This window comes from Drosophila eugracilis, unplaced genomic scaffold (genome assembly GCF_018153835.1).
Source record: "Drosophila eugracilis isolate 14026-0451.02 unplaced genomic scaffold, ASM1815383v1 contig_75, whole genome shotgun sequence".
Lineage (NCBI taxonomy): Eukaryota > Metazoa > Arthropoda > Insecta > Diptera > Drosophilidae > Drosophila > Drosophila eugracilis.
The window spans coordinates 2,339,433-2,360,259 of NW_024573645.1; the positions used below are offsets into that span (position 1 = coordinate 2,339,433).

The 20,827-nt window shown below is 39.8% G+C and overlaps 2 protein-coding genes across 3 annotated transcripts; one reads left to right on the top strand and one right to left on the bottom strand.

The window, feature by feature from the left end:
* Positions 1 to 4: 4 nt before the first annotated feature.
* On the bottom strand, positions 5 to 2,569 carry LOC108117509 (zinc finger protein DZIP1L). The gene is made up of 5 exons (XM_017229997.2): positions 2,405 to 2,569; positions 1,568 to 2,346; positions 769 to 1,502; positions 549 to 705; positions 5 to 484 (listed from the first exon to the last, which is right to left on the bottom strand). Exons 1-5 carry the CDS (start codon positions 2,496 to 2,498, stop codon positions 38 to 40), a joined length of 2,211 nt encoding a protein of 736 aa, XP_017085486.2. The 5' UTR covers positions 2,499 to 2,569; the 3' UTR covers positions 5 to 37.
* Positions 2,570 to 2,989: 420 nt separating this feature from the next.
* Positions 2,990 to 9,008, top strand: LOC108117510 (acetylcholine receptor subunit beta-like 2). Of its 2 annotated transcripts, XM_017229998.2 has the most exons (11): positions 2,990 to 3,160; positions 3,387 to 3,580; positions 3,652 to 3,780; positions 3,840 to 4,025; positions 4,086 to 4,218; positions 4,276 to 4,403; positions 6,530 to 6,705; positions 6,927 to 7,079; positions 7,192 to 7,271; positions 7,999 to 8,105; positions 8,608 to 9,008. In XM_017229998.2, exons 1-11 carry the CDS (start codon positions 3,103 to 3,105, stop codon positions 8,821 to 8,823), a joined length of 1,560 nt encoding a protein of 519 aa, XP_017085487.1. In that variant the 5' UTR covers positions 2,990 to 3,102; the 3' UTR covers positions 8,824 to 9,008. The 2 variants fall into 2 exon arrangements, with proteins under 2 accessions (XP_017085487.1, XP_041675379.1); XM_041819445.1 differs by having other exon boundaries at positions 4,086 to 4,403.
* The last annotated feature ends 11,819 nt before the right edge of the window (positions 9,009 to 20,827 follow it).

Sequence of the window (20,827 nt, forward strand, 5' to 3'; positions counted from 1 at the left end):
AGATTTATTTTATTTTAAATATTTTGTATTATTTATTTCACTTAAATGTATTATCTCTGTCATTAAAGGTCTTTCCGTTCTCTAGGGTGTTGAACATGACTCGCTTCCTAGGAAGCGGAACCGGCCTTGAGCTTAAGGACGACTTGGAAGCTCCTCGGACAGTGGCCGCCGGCTTGACCAGAATTTCTTCGAGACGGGCTTTAAAGTCCCGACTAACTGGCCGTTGAGGACTTGAACTACGTGACTGTTGTTCGCTACTTTGCGATTGGTCTTCCTCTGGTTCCTCCTCCTGAGAACTGATTCCATCCTCCTCTGACTTCTCCGAAGTGACGGATCTTTGAATACGCTTCTTTGGCATCTCCATAGGTTTCAGCGGACTTTTTTGCTTGAGGAGCAGTTCAGCTCGTTCTGAGAACTTGGCGGAGCAAAGTTTTTCTACGAATTTCCGGATGCGATTTCGAGTGGCATAAAAGTGAGGATATTGCTGAAAGAGATTAAAAATTTGAAGACATTTTCATTGAAATTCCGGATTATAATTCAAATCTTACCAATTTTAGTTGGTTGCGTTGCTCAGCCAACTCAGAGTTCACCCTCTTTAGATAGGAATGGGAAATACCCTTGGATTTTATGTCGAAACCATGAGGCATTAACTTGCGGTTGACCATTTTCCGGGCATCCTTGCGGGTTAAGGGTCTTTGGGGGCTCCTACAAAACATGCCGAATATTATAGATAAAAGTTTAAAAAGATTTTAAAGTCGAATCACTCACCTTATCCGCACTGGAGCCTTTATAGTTCTTGGCTTTGGTTCGTCTCTAGGTGCATCCGACTCGGAGGTGGAAACCTCTGTGCCATCCTCTTCCGTTAGGCTCTGATCCTCTGCATTCTCGATTTCCTCCTGGCTCAGACTTTCACTTATGTCTGTGGTTTCCCTTGTTTCCGGTTTTCTAGAAACAGGCTCCCTCGGGGACTTCGTATAGGTTGGATTGCTTCCCGAACTTCCGGCACTTGGCTGCTCCTTCTCCACGTTATGAACTTGAACTTGAGTCACTAACTCAGGAAATGGCTTATCGGGGCTTTTCCTTGGCGCCTCCTCAATGGAATAGGTATCATCATCTTTTTTCTTTTTCAAAAACTCGCTCTCCACTTGCTTTCGGATGCGATCCATGTTGGTTTCCTCTTTGCGGGTTACCGGCTTGGGTATTTTCGATGCAACTGGCAAGATATGGACATGTTCAGGCTTCTCCCTTCGTGCGCTCAACTCCTTGAGCTCCCGTTCAAGAGCCTCAAGCTTTTCCTTATAGCCCACTTCAAGGTGGAAAACCACCTCTTCTAGTTTATGAGCGCTGATCTTTCCAATCTCTGTTACTTTTTCAGTCAGTATACGCTCCAGGTCCTCCAGACAAGGCGTGGCAACACGATCTTTTATCGGAGAAGTGGTGGCGGAGGCCTGTTTGCTCTGCTCCAGGGCGTGACTCAGACCTTCAAGCCTCTTATTAATGTCCTGGAAAGATATCATAAAAAAAGTGACGTCCAGGTGAACTATGTGAATGAAAACCTTGATCCTACTTGTATAAACTGTTCGTTGCTCTGCTTAAGCTGGATTTGCCACTCCTCGAAGTTGCTGAGCCGCTCTGCCAAGCCTGTAAGCTGTTCCTTTCTTTCGCTTGCCTCGCTCTGCCTTGCCTCGCCACTGTCCTCATCCTTCTCCTTGGATTCCACCAGATTGCTCTGGATGCCAACTGTTCGCTGTTCCTGGCGAGGACTCACCCTCTTCGACCCCGTGCTCCGTTCCTTAATGTTCCGCTCAGCGGCATTCAGGCGTTCTTTCAGTTGCTTGATCTCCAGTTCCATTTTGATGGTGTTGATCAGATGGACATCGGTGTCCTTATCTTTATCCTTTACAGTAGCAGAAGTGATGCTTGGGGGTGTGCCTGCACGATGCTTTCGACCGATGTGTACATTTAAGGCCTCGTTGCTGATAAAGTTCTTGGGACACAGATGACAGGGGTAAACCACCTCTCGAATAGCCTCAATCTGGGTGATCTTTTTGTGCAGCTGGACCACCTCGTTGTTGGATTCACTTAAGGACTTCCGAAGTGTTGCAATCTCTTGCTGGGCCGTCGAATGAGCCTCTTTCAAGTCCGTGACGCATTCGTCCAAGTAAGTGCGACAGCAGATCAGGTACTGAATGGCGTACTGGGACATTACAAAGTACTTGGCAATACCACTGTCCAGGATGTGCGTTTCTAAAACTGTACCCAATGGAGCCTCAGAAAGATGTGGCAATGCCTTGTCCACCAGCTCGAAGTTTTGCTCCCTGAGAATCCTATCCGTTTCATAGGATCCTTTTTATAAAAAATTCTATATAATAATAGAAAATTATTAGTTTTTATTTGGTCTTACCCATTAGCCTCCAATCCAGTGGACCATCACGATACTGCCTCAACTTGAAACCCGTTTCCCGGACCATTTGCGGATATTTGCCCTTGAAGCCCATTTTTTCCGAAAACGCCCACAAACGAAAAAAATCGAAAGTTTGTTTACTTCTTCTTCGCCTTCTTTGTTTTGCTTCCGTTCTTTGTAAAGTTCACTTCCAACTAGTTTCACATTTTCTCCTTCTTTTGTTTATTCGTTGCCATGGTTTTAAGGTTGTCAGGACAACATTTTGAAACCGCCGAACCGTGGTACGCTGTCTAGTTTTTGGTTCGAAACTTGGCTAAATAAGGAATTTTCACTCCATGGCGCTTTATTGAAGGCTTAGATTCCTCATTCATATTTTTAATACTATTCATCTATTCGTATATAGATTCTTTTTAGCATCGCTTCTAAACCATTTAATCATTAATATATTAATTTTTGAATATTTATATTAGGCGCGAAAAGGACGATAATTTCTGAAACCCTTTAAGGCATATTCTTTCAGAGCTATCGAGCATCTCTCTTAAAGCATCTGTCAAAAGGCACAACTCAGTTGAGATTGAACTCTCCGAGGATGAGGACGTACTAAAAGGATACTCCAAGCAGAATGCTTTAGGTTTCTGTTGAAATAGTCAAACTTATAGCAATTAAGTGCATAAATAGCCAGAGAAAACAGCAACAAAATGTGGCACTGGAGTTTGTTGTGTGTTTTCCTACTAGTTCCGTTGGCAAACTCTACGGGTAAGCAAGTGAAACCTGAATATAAATCAAAGAAAAATGTAGTGAAAATTCCGATACTATGATGCTGTATCCTAAGGATTTGACAGATGCCAGAATGCTGCGCCCTCGAAGAGAGCGAGAGCAGCGCCTGCGCAAAAGTTTGTTTTGGGAAATTTTTAGTTTGTTTGGGATATTAACTTGGAAAATTTCTCACTTCTTTCCGGGTTTATCCCCTTCTCTCGCACAGCTCCAATAAGCTTTGAGGCAAATCCGGACACCAAACGTCTCTATGATGATTTGTTGAGCAACTACAATCGTTTGATAAGACCCGTTGTGAACAACACGGAGACCCTGACAGTTTGGCTAGGTCTGAAATTGTCTCAGCTGATTGAGGTCAATCTAAAGAACCAGGTGATGACCACCAATCTGTGGGTAAAGCAGGTAAATATCATACACAAAAAATTACTAAATATCCTAGGAAAACTTGTAATATTTTCATTATTGTTGAACAGCGCTGGTTCGACTACAAGTTACGCTGGGATCCCGAGGAGTATGGTGGTGTTGAGCAGCTATATGTACCATCCGAACATATTTGGGTGCCGGACATTGTGCTTTACAATAATTGGGATGGCAACTATGAAGTATAATTGAATTGATTAAAGTGTAAACCAAATCTTAATTGTTATTAAAATATTTCCAGGTAACCTTAATGACCAAAGCCACTCTTAAGTACACAGGAGAGGTCTTTTGGGAGCCACCGGCTATTTACAAGTCATCCTGCGAAATGAATGTGGAATACTTTCCATATGACGAACAAATCTGCTTTATGAAATTTGGTTCATGGACTTATAATGGCGCCCAAGTGGATCTGAAACACTTGGATCAGGTTGGAATAGTTTATAATTTAAACTTAGGAACTCCCATTAATCAACTCAATATTTGTTAGGTCCCTGGCAGCAACTTAGTGCAAGTGGGCATCGACTTGACCGAGTTTTATTTGTCTGTGGAATGGGATATTCTTGAAGTGCCGGCTACCAAGAATGAGGAGTACTACCCCGACACCCTGGAACCATTTTCAGGTTGGCTTTTCCATGTTTTCACATTATATATAATTATCTTTCTTTATATTTCCTTAGATATCACATTCAAATTGACCATGAGACGTAAAACTCTATTCTATACCGTGAATTTGATAGTTCCATGTGTGGCTTTAACATTCCTCACGGTGTTGGTGTTTTATTTGCCCAGTGATTCGGGCGAGAAGGTAAAGAAGAAGGAATTTTCTGCAAAAATAAATTCCAATCTTTGTGTAAAAACTATTCAAATCCTAATTTTGAGCACGTGGCATGTTTTTATTTACATTTAAGTGGCTTAACTGTATTTACTATTTGAACTGCAACCATTTTGTATATATGTTATGTAGTCTTTGATTTATATATTCATTTTATTTTTAGAAAATCAATCTTAAAGTTTTTAAACTACAAGCTAAACTACTCCTTATCAACTAAAAACACTAAAAAGAAAGAAAACAAAATCTCTTAAATATACCTATACCTTAGATAAGCTATCTATTTCATATGCACCAATCGTACTCCTTTCAATTACTTTAACTATCACTTCCTAATCTTTCAAGTCTGCTATCCTAAAGCTGAGCTCTTGTATACTCTATGCAAATACTAAAATTGTAAATTGGCTTTCAACAACAACAAAAACTTCCAAAACGAATAATTAGAACGAAAATTCCTTCTGAGAAGAGCTCAACTTGCACTTCCTGCTCTTTCCAATCTCTAACTTTCTCTATATACTCTTTACGCTCCAATTTTTAACTTATAGAATTATCATAATGATATTAAGCTTATTCTATCTATCCATCAAAATATCAGCTCCGCATTCGCAGCAGCGATTCTCAGAATTTTTGAAAGCAGCACACATATATTGACGTCTCAAAATCAGATCAGATATATTATTAAATTTCCCCGTTAAATATTATATGTGCTGCACTGAGTTGAGAAATCTCATAACGTAAATTTTCATCGAATGCATACAAAATGCACTATCGATATTGATATCGACATCGAACCAAATCGAAATCAAAATGTCAAAAAGTCACTCGCAAAATTTTTCCATATCGCGTATCTTGTAATTGAGCAGCGCACTCACACAACCACTCACTGACACACACACACAAACATATAGGATAACTGCATTAAGCACACACACCTACACTTACATATTGACACACACATCCACACACGTACTGGACTCGTGCAGTTTGTTGTTATATTCCTTTTGTCGTTGCCTTAGTGTTTGTTCGTTCATTCGTATCGCTCGTTTGCTCAAGTAAAGGTAAATGCTTCGACACCGATATATATATATTGATATATATACCCGATATCAAGTCAATCATATTAGAATATAAGTTGAGATTCATATACTATATAGCATGTATAGGGGCTTGAAAACAGTTTTTGAATCTTATTAAAATGTTTGTATAATCACGGAAGGAGACATGCGAATAATAATTTTAAATATAAATGATGAAGAAAATCTATATGAATGCAAGCAATTTTGGAAGTCAAGGTTTTTCTTTAATCCTAATTGTTTTCTTCTCAACGAGCCGTCGGAAATTAATGTTCTTTTTATTTTCGTTCACCTTTGAAGTGATTCATTGAAGCACTTTTCATGTCAAGAAAACAGAGGGCTAAACTACTTAAAAACTTCCCCCCAGAAGAGATATATAAGTGTTACAAACTATCCGAATCTTTTTATCGACACACACAGTCAAACACACACGTACAAAGAAAGTTCTCATGTAAACGTAGTAAAATGCGCTTTGTTGCTTTGTTTTCTGTTTTTGTTGTTGTTTTTTTTGTTGGTGTTGATTGTTTTCGTGTAAACTTCGTATGATTGATTGATGTGGGTGGTTGGGTTGAGGTTGTTTTATCCCCTAGCTTGTGTGTGTGTTTACGAGTGTGTGTTAGTTGTGGGTCCTTAGCTTGGTCACAGTATACGCGATGCAGTCCTTGAGTACGTATTCTTTTGTTGTTTTTCAAACAAACAAATATGTTTTTTATCGAATTGATAAGAGTTTCAAACAATTATTTAAAGTATTTATCATATATATATATTCTTACTTTGATGACCTTGGCGAAAAAAAATACTCACTTGCTGCGGTCATTTATGATTTGGTTTTGGTACGAGTAATTGGCTTAATTAAACAATTTATTGTTGATTGTGTTTTTATTTTGTTGTTGTTATGTGTTCATTGTCGTTGTTGGTTGATTGTTGGTTTGATTGTTTGATGGCTCGTATTTCTGTCGGATCGAGTGGCCAACAATAGCCCCGATAGGATATCGAGAGGTGGAAATTGTGTAAACATTTCGTTGACAGGTTACGTTATGTATTTCGATACTCGTGTCGTTGACCGTGTTTTTCCTGCTCTTGGCCGAAATTATCCCACCAACCTCGTTGGCGGTTCCTCTGCTGGGCAAGTATCTGCTCTTTACCATGATACTCGTCTCGCTGTCCGTCTGGACAACGGTCTGTGTGCTGAACATCCATTTCAGGTGAGTCTTGATTTGGGATCGGAAAAAACTTAGAAAGAAGTTGCCTTAAAAGTAAGACAATCGCCTCATAAATATAATCTTCATAAAATATTTATAATATCGTAAAAGTCTTTAGAACCAATTTATTTGAAATACCATAAAGTTATGGCGATTTTCTTACCTTTCGGTGATCAATTTTTCCGAGTGGGGGTTAAAGCAGGTGTCCATCGATCCCGGTACAGATCCCCATCCACGCACAACATGTCACCGTTGGTGCGAAAACTCTTCCTGCACTTCATGCCCAAGCTGATGATGATGCGCCGGACGCAGTATACCCTGCCCGACTATGATGATTCCACACCGAGCAATGGTTACACCAACGAGATCGATGTGCGGTAAGTGGCATCTCGCGAAATTGAAAGTAAACACTTGACTTTGGACTTTTCCACCGAACCAACGAACTGCCTGTTTGTGTTGTGTTTTGTGGGTTTTCTTACCCCCATCCAGTGACAGCATCAGCGATTTTCCCAGCGAGTTTAAGGACAGTCAGGATGGCGCTTACGATAATGGCATGCAGAACTCTGTGGGTGAGTGCTCGAAATCTAACCATAAAACACACACAAAATATTTTCAATGCCTGCTGGCTCCAAATTGAAATCAAATATAACCCAATAGCAAAAAAATAAAAATAACAAGGCAAATAATGCAATAAAATGGGAAATTCCATGAGCTGATGCGGCGTTTTGATGACAAATAAAATCTTAAGTCAAACAGGGTCGTGGTCAAGGGAATTCTGATGGATCACATAGTTGAACCCCTTTCAATTTTTTGATTCAACGATTTTGTGGTGTTTTGAATTTTTGTATTTCATCCTAAAACAAGTCAATCGCTATTAAACACCATAAGGTTTTTATGCATTTTTTCATCTATTAAAATTATAAGCAGATTTAGATTTTAAATATTACAATCTTAAATGGATAATTTAACAAAATAAGAGCTCAGATATATAAAGTCAAGCCACATACATCTTAAAGATAAACTGCCATAAATGTGGCGGTCCATAAATTATTTTTGACGAGCATAATTCAGATGCTTCGTTAACTCAAAGTCCTATTGCCTTTGGGCGTTAATTTGTGTCCTGACAGGGACCAAAATATTTGTCCACTCATGCGAACCCATAAAAGCCTAGATGCACGAAGTCATATTGCCAAAGGGGAGGTATTTTCTTGATTCTCACATATACTCATATGTATGTATTTATTATTCCAATATTTTATTTCAATTTTTTGCAATTTGATGGCGGAAACTTGACAGATTCCGACAATGTGATACCGCGCAACTTAACACCCGAAGTGCTGCAGGCGTTGCGTGCGGTCAGATTTATTGCGCAGCATATCAAGGATGCCGACAAGGATAACGAGGTGGGTACACAGGCTCTGCAGCCGCAACTTTGCCGCCATCTCCGAGCCGTGCTTATTTTTGTTGCCCATTTTTATTGACGCGTGTCCTCCTCGAGAATGGTGGTGGGGGTGGTGGTTGATCGTCGGAGGAGTCCTTGGCGTTGTTATTGTTTACATTGCCATATTTTCGGCGTCTGGCGGAGGGTCCTTCGACTCCACCACCTCCTTCTCCTCCTTCTCTTCCATTCCTACATTTTTATTATTGTTTATTGCCCTTAAGTTCGACTTGAATGCATTGAACGGAGCCAAGTCCCAAATGTGCAGCAAACAATTGTAAAATATTAAATCATAACTTTATATTTTTATTGCGATTCAAGTTTATTGAGAGAGTGGCAGCCGCAGGGCCATATTTTATTAGGCCTTACCCCAACGAAATGTATAAAACCAATTTCGTTCAGCCGCAAAAACGATCCGACAACGAAATGATATTAAAAATCTATTTTTTATTGTTTCATCGCCGCAGATTGTGGAGGATTGGAAATTCGTATCAATGGTGTTGGACCGCTTCTTCCTTTGGCTCTTCACATTGTCCTGTGTGTTCGGAACGTTGGCCATAATATGTCAGTCGCCGTCGCTATATGACACCCGGTCGCCCATCGACCGCCAGCTGAGCGAGATTCCGTTGCGTAAAAACAATTTCATGCTGCCGCCGGACATTGTCCGTCAGGTCCTAACCTAATTGGGGTCCCGAGGTCTTCCCCGTCTGAGTTAACAATGCTGCCGAGGCATGGAATTGTTTTTTTTTTCTACGAAATGCTATCAAATCGGTTGTTTCCTGGGAGTATTGCAACGATTTATGTTTAAGTGTTTATTACCCAGCCCAGTAATGTAAAACCAAATTAGCTATAAATAAAAATTTCTGTTTTAAAATCTTGTGTTTGCCATGCTGCGACTCTTAATCTTGAGAAACTCAATTTGAATATGCAAGTTTTTGAAATTAAAATATTATATAAAAGCATTTGGCAGCTGCTATCTGAGGAAAACCACAATGACATCTGTTCGCTGTCGCTGTTAATTTTCAATTAAGAGATGACTTTTCATGAAAGTTTTTGGGTGGAAATAAAACGTTTTCTTGGCGAGCGTCAACAATATGGCAAGAACTTCGCATTTGCTATGTCAAACAGACATTGCGCATACGCCACGTTGGCTGCCTAAATAATTTGCAGTATCATTTATTTGTCTCCCCCTACCCTACCTTCCTCCCTCCTGTCTCCCTTTGTCTTTGTCTCTGTCGCTTTACTTGTCTCACTGTCGCATTAAATTAGAAAGTTGAAATCTCTTGGCCTCGCATTCATCAACATGTGCTGGTCCTTCTGGCAGAAGCAAAAGGACTTTCACTTCGGCACTGTCAACAGACATAATTTGCCGAGCACTTTGACTGGCAGGGGGAGGGTTAACATTCTATAAAGCGTGTTGATGATGAAAAGAACCAAGAAAAAAATCAAGGCATTTCGGCTGTATCAGTGTCGAAGTGAAAAACACTCTATGAAAGTACTTTGAAAACTTTATTGATAAAAGGATTAAGAAACTTTTTTTTTCACTTATAATAGCTTTTTATAAAACAATCGTTTTATCTTTGATTCTATGTTTAAAATTTTACATAGAAATAAACCAATATTTTTGCATACCCTTTTGTACCAAAAGTGTGATCCAAATATTATAAAGATTTGCCTAAGGATTTCGTGCTGTCGCCCAACCCTGTATCTTAATGTCGTTTTTTTCCGAGTTTCCTTGCCGTACTTTATTTTATTTTTGGCATTTTTTTTTGTTGGCAGTTTTAAATTAGAAAAGTTTTTGCCAGATTTTTGTTTTACATTTTTCATATTTTCTACGGGCCATGCCCCGCTGTGCATGTTTGTCGCTCTCCTTATTGTTTTTGTTTCTGTCGCTGCGTCACATGCGTAGCTCGGCAAGCAGCTCCTTTTGCCCTCCACATCCAGCATCTACCTCCATCACTGGCACCATCTTCATCTCTACCATCTCCATCATCATCAACAGCAGCGGCAGCGGCAACGGCTTTCGTGGGACCAAAATCCACTCCCGACACCAGCTGAGCTGAGGAGCTGCGAACCGGGCGAAGTATGTCATGTTAATTTCTATTTGTTTGCCATGCAGAGCGGCAAACTTGTCCCGGGTCCTGTTCTCTATGAAAACTCTACTACAGTGGAGGTCAGATGTGAGAGTAAAGAGAATTACTAATTAAATATTACAAAACATTGTATAGTTATCAAGCTTAAATATCTTTTGAAAAGGTTTTTCAACTATAAAGAGCTAAATATCATCATCAATTCTTAAAAAGTTTTTTAAACTCTATAAACACATTCAGAAATTTGTCGAAGAATTATGTAGTATTTGTAAAAATATTACCAAAATCTAAAATGAGCATTAAGGGATTGCGATGTAAATACTTATGAAACAACTTTGGCAAGTCAAAGGAAAGTAAAGCATCCCCTATTTGTCAGTGACCACTGTGATGGCATTTGCATAAAGCCGTAAAGTATGCAACACATTTTCGGGCACAAGCTAAAGTTCAGCAAAGCACAAAACAATATGCAAATGGCCCGAACCAACCCGCACCCACGTCTCTCCACCAGAAAAAAAGGCATCGAGAAGATGCCTTTCGGGTCAGAAGCAGATCCTTTTTTTTTTTTTTGGTTTTTCTGGTGCCATCCCTTCAGCTGCATGTGTTAAGCGACTGTTAAGTGACTTAAGCCCAGTTTACACGGTCAATTACACCACAAGCAAAAGAGAAAAAGAAAGGGGAATCCGAGAGTGAAATGACCCTGGCAGCTAATTAAGAAACGAGTTGCGCAACGGAAATCAAAACCATAAACTAAACTGCCACAAACGAAATGCAGCGCGGAATGCAACTAGCCAAGGAGCAGCTAGTACTGGCCAAGATCGAGCTTGAAATGGCCAAATGGGGAAATGGCAAGCGAGAGAAGCACGTGCGATTCTAAGTTTGGCCAACCAACTAACCAATACAAAAGCACATACACTATTATAAACACGGGAAAAAGTTATTTAATTTCTGGATTTGTATTGGAAATATTTATGTTTAAGCTGGGGCTGTCTCATAGATATAGAGAGACAAAAACCACCTAACAAATGTTTCTGTTTCAGTAATGATATTCTCAATTTAAACCCTTTTTTTGCCAGTGCATTGTAAATTTTATTCTGAATTTAGGGATCCTTTTTGCAGTGCCCTCATACACATAAACACCCTTGAAATGCACTCGTGTGTCGCCGTGTCCGGTGGCGTGACAGGAAAAAATATGTAGCAAAACCAGAGAATTGCTACATTTGACCAAAGGCACGTCAATTAGAGATTTAAAGGGGTGTGGTCGATGTGCGAATGACTTTGATATGCCAAAGGGGTTTCGGCTGAATGTAGATATATTTGTATCTTTATAGCAGCGGGGGGCGGCAGAAACCGCAGCGGGTGGCTTGTTCGTTTTCAGTTTCGTTATTTATTTAATTTGAAAGCAATTCCTTGTTGATTTTCTGGGTTTTGTGTTTCTATTTTTTGGCCAGCCATGGCTGACGGCGATTTGTTTGGAGGTTTTTAATGATTGTTAGCTGGTTTTAGCTGCTCATTAACCCGTTGTCGGACTAGGGGGCTGCCTTTTGTTTGTATTTGAATAAAAATAATAGAGTTTTTGAGTAAAATGGTTAACCCTGATGGAGTTTATTAATATTACAGTCTAAAAACCATAAGTAAGCTTTGTAATCTTAATAATAATCTGAAATCTTTTAAAGTAAGAACAGTAAATATTCTTACAAACTTAACTTTAGTTCAACATATACAGTTTAATTTTTTTCAAACTTCTGTCAGCTTTCCCATAAATCCCTCTGACAAAGTGAGCTTGATTTGTGGGGGTCATTGACGGGTTTAAATAGTTAAGTTGAGTCCTTTTCGACTCTAAAGTTCATTTGGGAAGAACAAAGGGACCGGAGGAGTGACAAACATATGGGTGACTGTATGTATGTGTTGTGCAATGATAAATTACAAAATTGCTGCCTTTGGCAAAAGGCATGTGTGACTGCCAGAGTGTGTGAGTGACCCAGTCCCAAGATGAGGCCACAAAGGCCATTTTGTTGTTATTAAGTTTGCCTTTTGCCAGTTCGTGTTTTTCTATTTTTTTCAGCTGCACATGGCTTTTTGTCTATGCGAAAAAATATAAAGAAGGAAGCGGGGAGGGTATGCGAGGGAAGGCTCGACAGTTGTACACTGCGTGAAATTAATGATGCGCCAAAGTTGTGCTTCTTCTGCGGCTTCATTGTTGTGCAGTCGAAATGGCAACGAAATGTCCACAAAATGTAGGTCTAAAGACGCTTTTATTAATAGTCCTGCTACGTGGTCACGATTAACTGCCATTTTACGCACTCGCACTCGTCCTGCCACTCCCATTTTTGCCCCCATTCGAATCCCACCCTTAAAATGGCCGATGGGCGGTCTTAGCCTTTTTGAAAGCTTTTTGCTGTTGCGTAAGTCAGAAAGTCTCTCATCTCTATGGATGTGCCTGAATCCGAGTATGTGCGTGTGTAATCTGCGTGGGATTTGGACACGACTTTACTTAAGTTCATAAAAATTCTATTAAAGGCAAAAACAAAAAGAAAAACCTTAGCTTATGGACACGCCCCCTTTTCGGTATCTTGCATGCCCAAGTAGTTAAGCGTTCTGCAATCCTTAATCACCGGGAACTTAATTTACTTATTAATTGAAATGGTTAAAACTTTATTTTATAAGAGAAAAATTAATTGTCCTTAAATTGTAATAATTTATTACTAAAAATCTGTAAAGCTTAAAGGATATTGAAAAGGAAACTATTATTAAAAATATAATTTATAAACTTTTTTAGATTTATACTTCGACTAAATGGATTTTTCCTGTTATCATCCATAAACTTTCTCTTAATCTATTACAAAACTTAAGTGGTTATTAAAGCGGTTTTTTATCTGGAACATCCGGCTGACTGAGGACCCTCGTCTATGGCATTGTCCTGCTTTTGGAACAATCAGAGTCGACGGCTTTTAATAACATTTTTCGCTGCTCTCCTTCTTGGCCATCTCCTCTTGCACTTTTTTGTTTCTTCCATTTGCCTTTGTCTTTCGGTGTTTTTTGTCGCTTAAGTGGAGGCCCCGGATCTTTCGAGTGCCACGCCCCCTTACCTCGAGCACTCGCCCAACCGCCCACCATTTTACATGACATTTTAAATTTACGATTTACATTAAATGGCGCAATGCAAGAGCAACAACAGGGCCAACTCACACACAGAAAAAAAGGAAAGAAAAGAAAGTACAACGAGTGGTTGTAAAATGAAATTGCTCAGCCGCTTGAAGAGGCTCAGTTTCAGTTGCCATTGGCCCCCGTCCTCTCTCCTATCCACCAAAATCCCAACCATTTCGCCCGCCTTCTGCGGTTGTCGGGATGTCCTCCGAATACAGTTAAAAACCAATTTCGTGTATGTAAAATATATAAACTATATATTTAAGTGGCTCTCGCGTAGCTGATTCTGAATTTTCCCATCCTCAATGGTTTTTCCTTTACGTTCTTTTTTCGGGTCTGTCTTTTATTTGTATTCTTTCTACTTGTCGCTTGTCAAAGATAAATGCATTAGCGGGCGTAGCAATTTACACATTAAGGCGTGACAAGGGGGCGGGGCTCTAGGGGGGTTTGGGTAAAGGTGATATACGAGTGTGGTTAGGGGGTGAAAATGGGGTTGCGTGAAAATACATTAGGGATAGGAAATCTCTTAGCAATCGAAAATGAAATCGTGTAGAACCATCACATAAATTGGATGCGATAAAGCTAGTGGGATGAAAGGGCAGTAAGGGGTAGATAGACCTTTAGTTTTAAAACAGATCTGGACTAAACTTAAACATAAATAAATACTAAATAAATTAATCAACTTTTGCCAACATTATTTTCCAGGCAAACTTCCTTTTGGCAGGCTAATCAACCTTACCTCTAATCTGTACAATCTAATAAATTTGCCCAATCTCAGGTAGTAACCCAAATAAATCTGCACCAACGACTAATTAAACTTTTGGGTCTCGGAACTCTGTTTTTATGATGATTCTTGATGGGCATAGAGAACCCTCCTACTCCCTTGCACCATCCAAAAATGTTGGCAGTTAAATAAATAGTTGTTTCGTCTTGTTTGGTACACACAAACATGCTCGTAGATAGAACTGAACCACCTGTCCACACACTTGACGTGTATTTCCGTTTCCGTTATGCGAAAACTTTTTTCTTTCGAGCCACCTAAGTCAGAGTTTCCTTTGGCTTTCGCTTTCCCTTTTTTTCTCTCCTCCCCTCCCCGCTCAGCCTATTTCCCATTTTCATGTCGAAGTTGTTCGAGGGGCGAAAGTTTCACGCTTAACATTTGCGCCGTGCAAAAGTTGAAAAGTTTATCCCAACACACAGACAGGACTAACTAACTAGCGGACACCTAGCCACCAGCAGCACACCTTTTACACCTGCAGGCACACCTGTAAGTATACACACACACACATATATGCTGATTAGCGTGGGCTGTGATTAAGGCAAAAGGGAAAGGACGTGCCAAAGGATTTTCAGCGGGTGGTGAGGTAAGGGCTTTTGGGGGATTCTGGCAAACTGGTGCTTAATTAAATTTAACAGCTGCTTAATTGCACTTCGGCCAAGGGGCGTGGCCAGGCGCCACATTATTGCCGCTGCCTTGCTATTAATAATTTTGACCAAAAACGCTAATGAGCCAAACTCAACTTAAGTTTAGTTTGAACTGAGCACCCACCGCACGCCAAACTCCAACTTCGACTCAAGTTTTTCAATTTTTAAACGAAACACAAGGAGTTCCTAAGAAAGGTATAACCATTTTTGCCAGCAAGTTTGCACTTTTGAAATTAATTTTCTATTTTATTTTCAAGTACAGTTTGGAGCGGTTATTTGCTTAAAATTGCAAGGAAAATAAGTTTCTAGGGATGTAAAGTTTGATTTTGTGAAAGATGAAAACTGATTGAAAGGAAGATATAAGAAAATTAATAAAAAAAATAAAAGAAAGTAGTTAGGTGGGTGAAGTTTTTCATATTCATTGAGGAAATAAAATGTTTTCACTGAGAAAGTTAAAAAGCATTTGTATCTTTAGTTAACAGGGATTCTTTTTAATATTTTTTCAAATATTATCAAATTTTTGTTTGCATTTTCCTTTACCTTTCCCTATGGTTAGGGTATTTTCCTTTAAAACTGTTGGTCAAAAACTTTGACGTAACCTTCGCTGCTTTCATTTATCATGCCACTGAGGACTCTAGAGGACTCCGGTGTGCCTCCATTTCGCCGCCTCTCGCCTCAATTCCTGGCCACTGGCAGAGGCTATTAATTTCGCGTCAATTAAAAATTAAGCCAATTATTTGTGCCTGCCCCGTGGCAGTACTGGCTCAACACCGGGCCTCCCGTAACAGGCCCAGAGTTCGGAGTCCTTTCCCCTGACTTTCTTCTTCCTTCCTGTCCTGTCCAGTCCAATGCCTTTTGCTATCCTTTCCCTTGACTGCATTCGAAGTCCATTAGGGCTTCATTTGTTTTTAATGCTGTGTAACCTTTTGCCAGAAACAAAGAATAACATCAAATAAAATGGAGGGGAAAAAACGCGAATTTTCTAAGTTGGCACTTTCACGGCTCCGGCTGGATCGTTCAGTTCCGTTTGGCTTCAGCTTGGTCTTGGTCCTGGAGTCGCAGGCCGCCCGCCGTTTATTGGCTAATTTAATTTGCATGTCTTGCGTTTGGGCAATTAATCAGCGGAAACAGCTGTCCATCGCCTTAACCCTTAGCCGCCTACGCTGGTCCACTTTTTTGTAACATTTTTTACGAATTTTACAGGTTTTCTTTTGAATAGACTTTCGGTGTTCCTACTTTTTATTCCAATAATAATAATACACAGCTAAAGATATTGCTTGATAAACATCATTCTCGTGTTAATATCTGATCTTTATCTTATTATAAAATCAAATTACCTAGAGTAACCTAGTCAGTGACAGAAAGATCTAGACAAATATGTAATCCAATGAATTTCGTGCATAATTTATTGCATTACATTTTCTCGTAGATCTCGTTGATTTTTCTCGTACATTTGCTTTTTCGGCACTTAATTTCAATCTTCTTCAAGTCGACTGCCATGCTCTTTGTATTGTGCAATCCTGCCTTTCTATTCCTTATTGAATTACGAGTCCTGTCTTGCTCCTCCCTCTGCAGATGTCCTGTGCCCTTCGCCTTTTAATTGCATTTTCCTTGAACCAGGGTACTGCAGCTCAAGTGGCTGCTGCTTTCACCTTTTCGCCACCGCCTTTCTCCACCTCCGTCAAGTTGAAATTAATGCAGCAATTTGTAATGAGTTTGCCTCTTTGCCTCGGTGTCACTGTCGTCAGATTTATTGTTTCGCTCGGATCAAGTAAATATACTTCATTTCTTTCGTGCAATCCAATTTGCACTGGCTGCAGTGCCGCTGCCTCTGCCGCCTGTACTGTAAATATTTGCCGCCTTATTATGATAATTTATTGTACTTAGCCGGCCACTAATTGTGCGCACAAACAATATAATGAGCCATGGTCGGACGCGTTCTGAATAGTCAAACAGCATCGAAAGCTGGATTCCGTAAATCAAATTATGCAAAGCAGCTGGGCCTTAATATTGTTTCTTTGAGGGTCCCCGGCAACGAAGTCCCCAAAACGGATCCAACTCTAGTGCACTCATGTGTCAAGGCGATGTTTTGACCAATATTTATTCTCGTCTGGGGAGCTTGTTGACTTGAGATATTTTTATGTTTCTACTTTGAGTATGTTAAATTATTTTTCAGGGTTTTTAAGTCCATAAATATTACAAGCTTATCTAAAAATTATGTTTGGTAAAAGAGTTTTTAGTAGTTTAAAAAATATTTAAAAGTCACACATTTAAATCTTCAAAAGTGAACGCTTGAATTTGGTTATTTTTACTAATAATTCAATATGTTTTTCTTTCCAAACTTTAAATTAAATATATAGACTCCCACTACTATATAAAAACACCACAATTATAAATGGCCAGCGGGTATTTTTACGGCTTTTACACTCAACGAAATCGCTTTAACTCGTTTTTTGGTTGCTTTACGAGCTCAATTTTGACACCTAACATGGGGATCGAGGACAGGGGCCACAGTGGCGACCCCGTTTTTATATGTATTGTCAAGCCATAAATTTGTTTGGCTGCGCAGTATAAATTTTTAAGCAAAGACAAGCCATGTCACGCACCCTCCAAAAACCAAAAAAAAAGGGAAATATATATAAAAAAGGGCAAACAGGGGCAGCAGGATGCGAGCGAAACTATAAAAGCGGCGAAAAATTGAAATAAATTGAAAATTGCACAAAAATATAACAAAGTGCTGTCCAGCTTTTGAGGGTTAGTAGGTGGAAAAGTGGGTGTACAGCGTCCTTGTGTGTGCCGGGAAATTCCCTCTTCTGTAACTTGAATCCTTTGGCTTGGGTGTGTGTGCGTGCATATAAATTAAGTTTTAAAAGTAAGCGCTCTTTCTTCTCTATCTTTTCCCTATTTCACCTTTGTTTGTTGTATTTGAAAACAAAATAAATGCAGCATCTAGTATTTCGTGGGAAATTCGATAGACCAAAGTGCAGCAGCTAAGGTAAGGAAAGTTTTTCAGTAAGAAAACTGAGCTCTGGCTGTCTTTGGAGAGCTCTGATTTCACAACTTGCTCCTTGGCCAATATTTTCCGAGTGCCGAGTGCTGAGTTCTGAGTACCAGACGTTAAGGGGAAAATGCATTAGCATATGCTCAGTATTTAAAGATAAACATTGCATTCAGTCTGCGAACACTGGTCGAGTTTCAATAAGAAGAGATTGATTCTGTTTGTGCCAAGTTCTGGTTCAAGTTACTTTACTTTCGTAATTTACTTAATTTGATTTGTGTTTTGATTTGGTTTTGTGGGTGTAGAGGAAAGGAAAGGTTGTTTTCTTGTAGGGTTTTATAAGTGAACTTGATTTAAGTAAAATGTTAGACTTTCTTATCAATAGGAAAGCTGATAGCTGGGATCATCTTACCTTTAATTTAAGATATCTTAAGTTTATGCCGGTTTTCTGTTAAAAAAATATTTAATTTAAAGTCTATACATTCCAGAGTTCATTAAAATGAAGATGGTGCTTAGAACTAAGCACTATATTAAAGCAGTTTAAGTTGTATTAAGGACCGGTTGACTGGCTTCTTTGCCAGCGACCAGCATTCATTAACCGAGCTTTCTTTTATCGATGCGAGTGTCAATTAAATCCGAGTTTGCTTTCCAATTAAACCAGTTGATTAGCTTTTGTGAACTGCAAAGGGACAGTAATGCCACCCTTCTTTTTCCATTGCCACTCCCCTTTCCCCTTTTTCGGGTGCCTGTGCGTGGGCGTTGACGTTGCAGTGTGACCAGCATTATGCGTGAAGCATGTTAATTGCGCCTAATCAGCGACACGAGCATTAGCACCAGAGTTCGCCATATGGGCGTGGCCTCGCAAAGCTTAATTACATAAGCGAAGTGAAGTCAAGGGGGCCAGCTACACCCAAAAATCCTTGACTTTTCTGCTGATTTCAGAATTTTTGCGATCACCACATTTTTATACCCACGATGGCGAAAGAAAATCTGTGTCGGCGGCAATTTGTTAGCTCACCGCATTCACTTTTGGCTAACAGATTTCTTTTCGTTCAGCTAACTCAATAAACGCTACGTTGTCTTGCATGACAAAAGCAATAACGACAGACACTCAACGGGTTATTAGCGAGGAGGGGATGTTGTCAAAGGATCCTGGTTGGGTGGTGAAAGGGGTTCGTTCACAGGATGATGAGCTCCTGGCCCTCGTTGTTGGTGATTTCGGTGCACTGAGCTCGGCGCTAAATGGATTTTTAATGTCGTTGCCAATGCAGGAAAAGTTTCCCCAAAAGGTTGTTGTCATCGCTGGAGCGAGTTTCCTGTATGTACTTGTGTGCGTAATAACACTTAAACGCTTAAATTCGGTAATAGATTGGCTTAGAGGTGAGCCGAAATTCAAATTGAAAGCAGTCATAACTATTTTATGTTCTGTTTCATTGAAAATAATATCGTTATTCTTATTGTAAGAACCTTTTTTGACAGAAAATACCTCTAAACAAAGTCTGAATGTTAAAATAGAAATTTCAAGAAAGAAACTTAGAAACAGTAAAGCATTAAGTCCTTAAATATATGTTATTTACATTATTTTTTAAGAAGTATTAGGAAATATTTCATCATCAAACGTATTTTTCACCACCATCAAACATTGTTTTTCCTGCATTTTCTTAAGCTCTTCACGCTGTCATCTCTGTTTATAGATCGCCAGCATTTTCGCGGGGAAAGTTGGTGGTGCTGCCTCAGCTTCTTTGGAAGGTACGTGCAACAATCAAGTGTCAGCGTAATGAGCTATCAAGCTGCAAAATATGCAATTTGAGCGCGAGTGAATAGTGCGACTAAGAGTACCGCCCAGACTCGCATACTCACACCCATACACATGCATAGTCATGCACGAACACAAAGACAGGCGTACAAATGCGGGTTGAGAAGAACTACAAAGACAAAAACAACGACAACTACAACACCTCCGTATCGCAGGAGCTTTTGCTAAATTTTGCGTGTAAGTGACAAGTCCCGCATAAAAGGGCATAACAACTGCAAAACGCTGATGACAATGTGTGAGAGTGTGTATGTGGGTGTGTGTTTTGAGTGAGTGTGTGTCATGCGGTTGTCTCCGTATGTGTGAGAGCGCCAGTACGAGATGGAAGATGGCGACGCGCGTTTTTGTTGCACTTATTAATGAACAAACAACAGAGCGGCTACGTAATCATCGTTGTCAGCCAAGCGCCATCATAATCAAGCACTCAAGCGCATAATTATGGCATGGGTGTGGGCCAAGGGGGTATGAGAGAGTAGGGGAGTAAGGCATGAGGGGTTGAGGAATGAGGTGGCATGCTGCTATGACGTTCGTTGGCTTGGTTTCGGATTTTCGGTTTGTGTGGTCTGACTGTTGTCCTGCGGTCGCTAACTAACGCGATGCAGAGGCATCCTTCAAGGGGATTAGATTAACTTGATATTTAAGCTAAGAAATCGGATTAGTATTATGCCATATGCTAAGTTATTGTAAGGAAATCGTAACGCATTTATAAAGAATCCATACAGAAATATTATTTTTGATTAAGATAACCGGAAAACATATTATTTTACCGATAGTAAAAGGTTTCTTAATATATTCTTTAAGGTTTTTTTATTTAAAAACATTATATTTAATGAATACCCCCTTTAAAGCCTCAATGACGACTTCCCTGCATCCGCTAACCGAGAAGTGGACGACACTGACCAATGCTTTGCACAGAACACTGCTGTGGCTTTGGTCTCCTGGTATCACTGCTTCAACTTGCCGCTCTCCATCGCCATCGTCGCTTTATGTTATTTTTGTGCTGGTCCATAATTTACAATTAAAAATCATGACACTTAAACATAATTAAAATATGAAAACGGTTCTGGATGCTACGCAGCAATAAACTGTAATAAAAGTTAATTAGAAGAAGGCAAAGTCCGAGGCGAGTCCTTTAAAGCTCTCCACTGCATCAGGGCCATCAGACCCACTAAATTCAGCAAAATATCCCAGTTCGGAGTGCGTAGAAAACTAAAAAG